The 11,212-nt window shown below is 36.0% G+C and overlaps 2 protein-coding genes across 3 annotated transcripts; one reads left to right on the top strand and one right to left on the bottom strand.

Annotated features, from left to right (window-relative positions):
- Positions 1–499: 499 nt before the first annotated feature.
- Positions 500–2,390, top strand: LOC110901824 (auxin-responsive protein IAA1). The gene is made up of 3 exons (XM_022148599.2): positions 500–974; positions 1,074–1,188; positions 1,754–2,390. Exons 1-3 carry the CDS (start codon positions 587–589, stop codon positions 1,857–1,859), a joined length of 609 nt encoding a protein of 202 aa, XP_022004291.1. The 5' UTR covers positions 500–586; the 3' UTR covers positions 1,860–2,390.
- An 814-nt stretch (positions 2,391–3,204) lies between these two features.
- On the bottom strand, positions 3,205–11,212 carry LOC110909601 (ABC transporter B family member 29, chloroplastic). Of its 2 annotated transcripts, none has more exons than XM_022154471.2 (10): positions 10,488–11,212; positions 9,674–9,760; positions 9,044–9,151; positions 8,232–8,489; positions 7,452–7,535; positions 6,077–6,293; positions 5,041–5,126; positions 4,479–4,666; positions 3,615–3,744; positions 3,205–3,517 (listed from the first exon to the last, which is right to left on the bottom strand). In XM_022154471.2, exons 1-10 carry the CDS (start codon positions 11,061–11,063, stop codon positions 3,371–3,373), a joined length of 1,881 nt encoding a protein of 626 aa, XP_022010163.1. In that variant the 5' UTR covers positions 11,064–11,212; the 3' UTR covers positions 3,205–3,370. The 2 variants fall into 2 exon arrangements, with proteins under 2 accessions (XP_022010163.1, XP_022010167.1); XM_022154475.2 differs by having other exon boundaries at positions 4,479–4,653; positions 5,037–5,126; positions 10,488–11,199.

An 11,212-nucleotide genomic window follows, 5' to 3' on the forward strand; every position in this document is an offset into this window, starting at 1 on the left:
GGTTACCTTATACAAAATGGATAAAACTATCATATTTATACTTTAAACATAATCATCTCAAGTTGGCTAATAATAAATGATTATTTTTATTTTTAATCATACATATAAATAAGTATCTAACTTCTTAATTATATTTATATATATTTTAATTAAAGTAAAAGCTTTACTTATCATTTCTAATTTTTTATTTAATAAAATTCTGTACACTACAACTTCAATTCCCGGACATTGTTGTATCCAAAAAACATTTTCCGACAAGACAAAGAAGACACCAGGGACCCACAAAAAACCCCACGGTTTCAGGTTCACTCACCAGTAACATGCTGACCACTCATCGCATTACACGTGTCAATCTTAGATAGTTATAATAAATTTAACTTAATATATGTGTGTATATATATATGTTCAACATCCACCTCAAAACAACCAACACATTTGTATCTAATTTGCATTTCTCAAAATTCATTTCTTTTTATTCTACTTGCAATTTTACTCTAAATACCACCTAACCGAGCACTAGCCAATCACCGTATACTTGCAGAGATTTGAAGCCACACACTGTAATATTATAATAAGTTAATAACCAATGTCGCTAGACCACAAGGCCATAGACTGGAACGACCTCATTTCAACTGGAGAGTCGGATTTAACGGTTGCAAGCGGCCTTCGTTTCGATGAAATGGAGCTAACCTTAGGGTTACCAGGGGGTTCAGGAGAGAGAAAATCCGGAACAAAAAGAAAGTTTTTGGATATGGTTGATTTGGAACTATCGGTAACTAGTTCAAACTACAGGGAACGACGAGTGATAGGGTGGCCGCCAGTGAGAAAGAACACGATGAACACGAAGAACAACAAGTATGTAAAGGTGGCGGTTGATGGAGCACCGTATCTTAGAAAAGTTGACTTAACATCTTACACGGGTTACCAACAACTTCTTAGTGTCTTAGAGGATATAATGTCATCCTTCAATACCCGTAAGTAATTTCGATATATATATGTAGTTGTATAATTTTGTTTGGTGTATATGATTCAATATATATGTTGACTATTAACATATTTGATTAATTTTGCAGAAAATGTGTTTAATGAGAAGAAGTTGAAGGATAGTGTAATTAGTAGATGGGAGCATGTTCCAACATATGAGGATAAAGATGGTGATTGGATGTTACTTGGGGATGTTCCATGGAAGTAAGTTTACATATATACCTATACGTACATGCAGTGGCGGTCCCATAAATTATTTGCTGGGGTGCGGATAAGTGGTTCAAGCATATGTTCAAGGGGTGCCGTCGGGTTTTTTTCCTAAAAAATATACTAATTTTTTTTTTTCAAAGGGTGCGCCTGCCCACCCACGCAGGCACTTAGGTCCGCCCCTGCGTACATGTATTATACACTTTTAAATATATAGAATCATGTATTACTGCAGGAAATTTGTTATTTAGTGATATACCAAGAGAGTCATGATATAAACCAATATTAGAAAAAAAGAGCTTCAAGTATTTTAACTATATATATACATATACATGTGTAAATAGTATTGGACCCGACCTGCCGGTCCAACTGCTTAAATTAGGAATCGCGAGTGTCACCAGTTGATTATTAGCTAATGGACTAGACACAAATAAAACGACCTATTTTGAGAGAATTAGACAAAACCAATGAAAATTTGATGATGCTTCCTCCTCTTCCGTTTGCTGGCCAATCTTGTCGAGCCATAATATAATTAACGTAACCATTTTGTGTTGTTTTTCAGGATGTTTGTCGAGACATGTAAGCGAATAAGATTAACGAGAGGCTCAGAGGCTATTATTAACCAGTTAGGTGTTCATAACGTTTGTTCTTCTACGCCATTCAAGTGACTTCAAAGTTTGATCCCATATGCGGAGATCGACTTGCTGATCGATCATTAATAGCAAATCGCAATGCAACTCCAAGATCACTTTTTACATGTGTAACCTTGAGTCGGTTAAGAGAAGTTGGTATGATGAACGGCAACTAATGTGTCTAGGCGTCGAAGTAGACAAAACAAAAATATTATATACCAATTGCGAGTTAGGAATAGATATGGTACTAGTATAGATGCATGGTGTTTTTGTTTTTCTATCCGTGCAATATATACGCTTTGGCAAAATTAGCTTCGGTAAGAAGCGTTTTATTTACTCGCATTCGGATATAAACCCTGTCTGGTAAAACCACCTCTAGCATTATAGAACTTTGTTTGGGAAGAAAATATTGTCCGTACACGTTTAACTAATTATTAGACGCTAGCTTATTACAACCAGACGCCAGGGGCGGACTTACATGTAGCCCAAGGTGGACGGGCGCATCCTCGGAAAAAAAAAAATTAGTGCTATTTTCCGTTGAAAATCCCGTCTGCACTCCTTAGATTTTTTCATCCGCACCCCTTGAATTTTTTCATCCGCACCCCTTGGAATTTTTCGTCCATACACTTTAGGTAAAAAAATGTTTTCGATTTATATTTTAAATTTTTTTAGTAAACTCTAATTAAAAAATCTACCTAAATTATATAAACTTATACTACCCAACTTAACCCAAATACCCAATACCTTAACCCACTATTTCATTAAACATAATTAGCCCACTAATTACTTGCCCAATAACCAAACTCAACCTAAGTTCAAACTATAATAATTAAAATAAGCTCAATAGTCCCTTAGAATTCCTCCCGCTCTCCCTCTCTTGGGTCGTCTCCTACCAGCGATCATCGAACACAACAACAGCAACCACAAGAGCACGTCATCAGCAGCCGCGAACCACCGCCGTCCGACACCAAAGGGTAACAAAATTCTTAAATAGGTTTGAAATTTCATGTGTTTTGACGTTGTTTATGGTTGTTTAGATGATTTTTAGGGTGATTACACACGATTTCTAGGGTTGAAAATTAAAATTGAAACATTATGTTATGGAGCGATGAACTTATGCATCAATTTGTTTGTGATAGGAACCATGAGTAAGGACGTTATGGCGCAATTTCTTTTGTTTTACATGACCCGACCCGACCCGATTTTTTTACTTATATACCTAGAGGCCTAAAATTTTTAAAAATGTTTCGCACCCCCATGAAAAAATTCCTGGGTCCACCACTGCCAGACGCTAACTTATTAGACGCTACTATTTTTTATTGTCATTCGTGTACATCCGTAAAAATGGAGATGCTCTAACACATTATTTGTAGCACCAAAAAAATAATAAGCAACATATAGATGATAAGATTAGCACTAAAAAAACCCACTACACAAAAAAAAAAATAATAATAATAATAAAAAAAAAAAAAAAAAACAAAACAAAACGTACTCACCACCACCCAAAAACCTTCATTTCATTCTCATTCCCATAAACAAAACACTACCTAAATCACAAGGCCACTTGACGCCAACGAATCATGTCGATCATCTTGAAGAGACGAACGAGAAATCTCTTGCGCTTTTCCTTCCTTTAGAAGAAAAACCCGTTCAGCCATTAGAACAGTTTCCAAACGATGTGCAATGACAATAACCTACACGAAACAAAAAAATGAAATAATAACACATTGATCATCATTAACACTAACAAGTAACAACTGATGGCGGCGGTCATCACGAACTTGTACTTACTGTTCTATCTTTCATTATTCGTTGCAAAGCTTGTCGAACCAACATCTCAGACCGGGTATCGAGAGCTGAAGTTGCTTCATCTAAAACCAGAATAGAAGGATTTTGATATAGAGCTCTTGCAATAGCCAATCTGCATTTATACATACGTGTGAATTTGGTACGTAAGAACATAAGTTACACGTTTATACTATAACTTGTAGATAATGTTAATTCTTAAGCCCCTTTTAAGACTCCAAAAAAATGTTAGGGTCAAACGCTTTCACAATGGTCCGGGTTGACGTGCTAAAAATTTCAATATAAAATACTGTAAAATGTCATTTTCGTCCCTGAGGTTTGGCCAGTTTCGTCCAAATGTTTGTTTTTCCGCATCTGGATCCAAAAGGTTTGAAATCTTGCCATTTTCATCCAGCTCGTTAACTCCATCCGTTTTTCTCCGTTAAGTCAGGGGTATTTTCGTCTTAATAATTTAGTAAGGGTATTTTGAATACTTGTACATTATACTAAATGCTTGTACATAAAGTGAAAACGACCGAATTGCCCTTTAACTTAACCAAAAAGACGAAAATACCCCTGATTTTCGTCTTTTTTATTTATTAAGGGTATTTTGAATACTTGTACACTATGCTAAATGCTTGTACATATAGTGAAAAAGACTGAATTGCCCTTCAAGTCAACAACAAAGACGAAAATACCCCTGACTTAACGGAAAAAATGGATGGAGTTAACGAGCCGGATGAAAATCGCAATATTTTAAACCTTTTTGGATCCAGATGCGGAGAAACAAACCTTTGGACAAAAGTCGAAAAACTTGCCAAACCTCAGGGACAAATATTCTGTAGTTAGGTCTAATGTTAAGCATGGTACCTTTGCCTTTGACCACCACTTAAAAGTGAGCCTCTAGGTCCAATATTCGTTGCATATCCTTCAGGTAGTGATTCAATGAATTCAACCGCATTCGCAATTTGTGCTGCGTGTTTGACTTTCTCCATATCAATTTTCGTCAACAGATCTCTGTACCCAATGTTTTCAGCAATTGTCCCTGAAAAAAGTGTCTGATCACAATTCTTTTGTCAGGGACAGAAATGGTAATTAACTCTATTACTTATGGTTGTAAAGTCCCGCCTAGGCTCCGAGTACTCGCTACAAGGTAGGCTGCCGAGGCCCGAGTACTGTTCGCTTAGACCCATTACTCCCCGAGTAATCTCCACCTAGGCCAAGTACTTCCCGAGTACTCCCGAATCCGACTAGTGAGCGCTATCCGACTAGTGAGCGCCTAGCGACTTTTGCAACCATGCTAATACTAATTAATTATGTTTTTATAAATAGGGGTCAATAACAACACAAAATAGTAAAAACACTATATAACTTTTTATATTTTACTTACAGCTTAAAGAATAACGCATTCATCGTTTATTCACGTACTTACTGTGTCCTGAGTGACAAGTCCAACATGTGTCCTTAAACTTTCCAAAGAGAGACTCTGAATGTTATGGCTATCGATAAGAATATGACCTGTTGACAAGAATATTCCGTAAATATCAAATACATAAAACAAAAGATAATTAGTTTTTTTCAGGGTATTAATCAAAGATGGCATAATATGGGTTGAAGTCAAACGGGTTAAATAGCAAATTATAACATTTGACAAATAATAGACTTTTTTGGCCTATAAATGCTTTAGAAGATTTTATGCATCAACTTTTTACCCTAAATCACTCACTTCATAGCAATTTTTTTAAACTTTACCTTTTTTATAGGTTAGTAGGGGTGTAAACGAACCGAACGTTCAGCGAATAGCTCGTGAAACGTTCGCCGGGAAGTTCGTTTGTGTTCGTTCGTTTAATAAACGAACAAACGCAAACAATAAATTTTGTTCGATAAGTTAAACAAACAAACATGAACGAAGGTTGCGTTCGTTCGTTTATGTTCGTGAACGTTCGGTAATGTGTTCATTTGTGTTCGCTCATTTATGTTCATTTAAAAGTATTTTATGTTATATTTTTATTTTTATTGACTTTAAGTTTTAAAATTTGAAACCATAGTTATACTATATATACTACGCCTCCGCCAACATCCCTCATTTGATCATTTCAATTTCAGTTTGTGTTAAAGCTTGTCAAACTTCTTAATTTTTGTGTTAATTATGTTAAGTATTTATTTAATTTTGGTGGATTCTTCGTAATCTTTCTGATGAAAATTGCGGATTGTATTTTTAAATGATTATATAACGTTCGTTTGTGTTCATTTATATTCATGAACATTTGTTTGTGTTCGTGTTTGCGTTCGTCTACGTTCAGTAAGTGTTCATGAACATGTTCGTTTCCTTAATGAACGAACACGAACAACAAATCTACTCCTACAATCCACCTAATGCCCACTTTGCGTTTGACCCGAAATTAAGTAAATGAGTTGAAATTGTGACCTTTGACTATATACTTTTTTTGACCTTGCAAATGTCTTACCAGATAAAGGATCGTATAGGCGAAGAAGTAATTTCACAAGGGTGGTTTTTCCGCCACCTGAGGGCCCCACAAGAGCAACTGTCTCACCAGCTTTTATATAAAGATCCAATTTGTTTAAAATAAGAGGCGTGCTATCACCATATGCAAATGATACGTTACAGAATTTTACTTCTCCTGCAACAGACTCTACACGAACTTCGTTTATTTCCTTAGTTACCTATGCACATATCATACACGTTTAAGTAAAGAATAATAGTCAATTTTACCTACCGTTTTAACTGAGGGCAAACTGCATGAAAGTACATTTAGTCCCCAACTTTTGCCAAAAGTACATGGATGGTCCCTGTGGTTTGCACTTTGTAACACATTTAGTCCCCAACTTTTGCCAAAAGTACATGGATGGTCCCGTGGTTTGCACTTTGTAACACATTTAGTCCCCAACTTTTTCCAAAAGTACGTGGATGGTCCCTGTGGTTTGCACTTTGTAACGCATTTAGCCCCTAACATGGACATGCTAAAACCTTTAGATTTGGTGGCTGGGAACTAAATGCGTTACAAAGTGCAAACCACAGGGACCATCCGTGTACTTTTGGAAAGCTAGGGACCAAATCCAAAATTTTGGTAAACCAGAGGGATCATCCGTGTACTTTACTCTTACCAATTTTAGCAACCAACCTCAGTTAACTGATTTAACTGTAGATTGGAAACACTGATGTTGCACTAGTTGATGCCATCAGATGCCACATACAAAAAGATGCTTATGTGTAAAAAAAAATTAAACATGTATTTATTTCAAAAGCGATTTTTTTTATAAAAGTTAATATTTAGAACTATCAATAACACATGGCATATACATTTACACTAAAGTGACATAACATGTCACATCAAGCTATATATAATCAGCAAATGAACAACCTTCATTTGTAGCGACATGTGGTAATAAAATGAAACTTGGTTGCGTAATAAAATATAGAGTAAATTACGATTTTGGCCCCTGTGGTTATATCACTTTTACTCTTTTAGCCCAAAAAAGAATTTTTTTACATCTGAGCCCCCAACGTCTTTTTTCCTAACCCTTTTGACCCCGAACATTTAATGGATGGGGTTAGTGTTAGGGGCCAAAAGGGTTAGAAAAAAAGACGTTGGGGGCTCAGATGTTAAAAAATTCTTTTTTGGGCTAAAAGGGTAAAAGTGATATAACCACAGGGGCCAAAATCGTAATTTACTCTAAAATAAAAGTTTGTTTCTCTTTTGCAGCGAACTTAGAGTTGACTGCTAAAATCGGAAAAAATAAACGCACATTTAGTTTATGTTGCGTGCAATTTTCGACTTTTCCCTTTTAACTAGTTTATGCACATTAAGGTTTAATATTCACCTTGGGTTTAAAACTTGATAGTTGAAACAAGCGTTCGATAGCAGGCTCTCCTTGTTTTAGCTCGTTGTACGCTTTTCCCACATCCTGTTTAATTTTTTTATAAAATTCAGAATAACAAAATTTAAACGTAAAAAAATGCCTCGTAGGCTGATTTTAATGATAAGAATTAATATATAGCAACTGAGAATAGGGCTGCGAATGAAAAACGTTCGGCGAACAGTTCGTGAACCGTTCGTCGGGAGGTTCATTTGTGTTTGTTCGTTTATAAATGAACGTTCATAAACAAGAAATTTCGTTCGTTTAATTGAATGAGAACGAACATGAGCAGAGGTCGCGTTTGCTCATTTATGTTCGGTAACGTGTTCGTTTATGTTCGATAGTTCATTAGTGTTTTTAATTTTTATATTTTATTTAAATACCTCAAAATTCGGATAAATAAATATTTCAATAAGTATAAGTGTATTATATATTATGTTCATGAACGATTGTTTTAATTTGCGTTCATGATCATTAATTTGTGTTCGTTTTCGTTAGCATTCTTTACCTAAAATTAACAAACGAACACGTTCATTTCCTTAACGAACGAACACGAACAAAAAATCTCGTTCGGTAAGTGTTCATGGACTAAGTGTTCATGAATAGTCCATGAACACATATATTCCCTTAACAAACGAACACGAACAAGGTCATGTCCGTGTTCGTTCGGTTCGTTTGCAGCCCTAACTACAATCTATTATCTTAATGAAAGTGAACTATGAAAATAAAAAGTTCGGGAATGACCTGAATTGGTTCAATCAAGAGAACCAATGACGTTATGAACGAAATTACACTTGACAAATCACTTGCAGCAATAGATGAGCCGACAAATATCGCAAGTAGCACCGCGAACAAGGTTAACTGCACTATTTGTGGAACCAATGTCTTCATTCTTTTTTTATTTAAACGTTTATATAAGTCATCATGTGCAAGTCTCTTGAATCTCATACACTCGTTGTATTCTGCGTTGTTTGCCTTCACAAATAGAATAGCTGGCAGGACCTTCATCACAGCAACACTTCAAATTTATAAAATTTATTTTATTTTTTTTGTTTATAATTTATATGTATTTTTGTTTTTATAGTTTGTTTAATAGAGGGGTATTTTAGTCTTTTCACCAAAAACTTAACGGTGGGTTGGATGGGGTTAGTGGGGGTGGGTCCAATTGAAACGAAAAATGAAACCACTGGTATTGTTTTGGCAATTTTTAAAGTAATGGACTGTAATAGTTATTTTCAGCAAACCACAGGGACAAAAAAGTAATTAACTCTAGAATTAATAACTAACAAAATAGATTTGATCGATATTCGACAGGTAAGCTCTCTAATTATGCAAAATTTAATTCTTTACTCTCTTTAATAAATCGAACTAAAAATAATCAAAATTGCTGTCACAATCCCTATTTGCGAGAGTCCCTACTAAGAATCCTAACCCCTACTAAAATTACTGATATTAACCTTAATCGATAAATAAAAACCGATACTTACGACAATAATCTGGCACCTAACAATCTACCAAAAAAATAAAATACTAAGTGGTGTGTTCATGCAGCATACCTCATTCAAATAAGCCGAAACAGCTGCAATACTTAAATTTGCTTTAGTTGATACTTCACGAAGCTCTTCACCAAAATATGCACTTACCAATGCCATCAAAGAAATCACCTACAAATATTAAACTGTTAAATGATACAACTTTGTAATCATACTTGACACATTAAAAAGTATTTATAGAAATATTAAAAGAGTAAACTGCCATTTTGATCCCTGTGGTTTGGTCAATTTGCCACTTTAGTCCAAAACTCAAACCTTTTGCATCTGGTCCTGTGGTTTCAGTTTTATTGCCATTTTGGTCCAAAAATGAAATCATGTCATATTTGTCTTATGAAATCCTGTTATTTTGTCATTTTCCGCAGGGGCAAAATGATCATTTCTTTTTTATAAGACAAATATGACCTGATTTGCCCCTGAGGAAAATGACAAAATTGCAGGATTTTACAAGACAAGTATGACCTGATTTCATTTTTGGACCAAAATGGCAATAAAACTGAAACCACAGGGACCCAGATGCAAAAGGTTTGAGTTTTGGACTAAAGTGGCAAAAGTAACCAAACCTCAGGGACCAAAATGGCAGTTTACTCATATTAAAAATTTTGTAACAACAAACGAAGAGATGCTTCTGCTTACCAAGGCAGAAACGAATGAGAGAACAGGGCTGATAGCCACCATCTGAGTCGCCATTGCAAATAGCTGCAGTGAACTGGGTACAACTGTCTACAGATAAAAGAACGAGTCAATATATACGCTCCGGTTCACAATTCAGTTCTAACAGTTTGACGGTTTATGGTTCAGTTTACAGTTTGGAACCTGCAACCTGCCGTTGAACATTGCTTATTTATTTTTTATTTTTTTCGCTTTAGGTACAAAAAGTTGTGTATATATACTATATTCATTAACAGTCCTTATCATTTTTTAAACTTAATACAATATCATGCTTTTGACCGTCTAAAACTGTAAAACCAACCCGGCCAGTCAGTGTTTTTCCAAGACACCGGTTGGCGATTCCATCATTCCACCTAAAAAGTTGATCAAAACCGGCCGAACAAGACAGTGAAACACCCCAGAAACTCACATTCATCCCACTCAACTAAACAAAATATCATCCATAAACTCACAAACATCATGATATCAACAACCGGAAACAAAGTTGACCAGTTCGAAATATATAAGGCTGTGTATATATATTATAGTATTCATCAACAGTCCTTATCATTTTCAAGTTTAAACACAATTTTTCGCTTTTAATCGTCTAAAATCATAAAACCAACCCCGCCAGGCCGCCAGTCAATCTTTTTCCAAAACCGTAGTTAGCAATTCCACCCAAAACTTTCATCAAAACCGTCCAAACCAGACCGTAAACACCCATAAGGCCATAAAACCTCACATTCATCAAGTAAACTAAACTAAACTAAACCAAACAAACAAACATCCATAAACTCACATTCAACAAAGCAAAAACAGTATCAGCAACATCAGAACCCTCAGCAGTAATCCTATAACTCACATCTCCAACCATCTTCCCCTCCCCCCCTTCCCAAAACCCTAACTCCCTCCTCAAAACCCTCTCAAACACATAAACCCTAACCCGATACACCGATTTCAACGCCGCTTCCCAAATCAACGACTGCTGCATATAATTCGCAACCAACCGAACCAACCACAGTCCCCCAATCACCAAACCCTCGGTCCTCAACTGTTCAACACTCGTCACGGCAGATAGTTTACCAACTTTTGGAACAATTTTGGATAATGTATAGACTGAAACAGCGCTGCAAATCCAGCCGTTGATGATTGTTTTCCATTCGGATTGAACGTAGGGTTTGAGTGAGGTGAGTAGGTTAGGGTTAGGGTTTGGCTTTGGGTGAATTGAACGGAGTGAAGATGATATGGAAGTGAGATGATTGCGGTATGTGAAGTGTGGGTTATTGGTGGTGGTGGTGGTGATGATGAGGTTAGGGTTAGGGTTTATAGGGGTGAATTTGGGGAATGAATATGAGTGTGGGAGTAAAAGGATCATCGTGTGAAGGTGGTTTTGTTGAAGAACTGAAACGATTGTTATTCTCGAAGGAAAACCACCGGCGACGATGATGATTCCGGCAATACTGACAGGGGCGTAAAAAGGTGACAAATTATACCAGTGTCACACCAGTGTCAACGACCACCACT

This window comes from Helianthus annuus, chromosome 2, assembly GCF_002127325.2.
Source record: "Helianthus annuus cultivar XRQ/B chromosome 2, HanXRQr2.0-SUNRISE, whole genome shotgun sequence".
NCBI classification, from domain to species: domain Eukaryota; kingdom Viridiplantae; phylum Streptophyta; class Magnoliopsida; order Asterales; family Asteraceae; genus Helianthus; species Helianthus annuus.

What these genes read in the sequence shown, in the direction of transcription:
- LOC110901824 (XM_022148599.2), top strand. Translation starts at nt 587, where the DNA reads ATGTCGCTAGACCACAAGGCCATAGACTGGAACGACCTCATTTCAACT. An exon ending in AATGTCATCCTTCAATACCC is followed by an intron (nt 975 to 1,073) that starts GTAAGTAATTTC and finishes TTAATTTTGCAG; the next exon opens with AAAATGTGTTTAATGAGAAG. An exon ending in CTTGGGGATGTTCCATGGAA is followed by an intron (nt 1,189 to 1,753) that starts GTAAGTTTACAT and finishes GTTGTTTTTCAG; the next exon opens with GATGTTTGTCGAGACATGTA.
- LOC110909601 (XM_022154471.2), bottom strand. Translation starts at nt 11,063, where the DNA reads ATGATCCTTTTACTCCCACACTCATATTCATTCCCCAAATTCACCCCT. An exon ending in CTGTTTTTGCTTTGTTGAAT is followed by an intron (nt 9,761 to 10,487) that starts GTGAGTTTATGG and finishes TTTTATCTGTAG; the next exon opens with ACAGTTGTACCCAGTTCACT. An exon ending in CCTATACGATCCTTTATCTG is followed by an intron (nt 5,127 to 6,076) that starts GTAAGACATTTG and finishes TCTTGTCAACAG; the next exon opens with GTCATATTCTTATCGATAGC.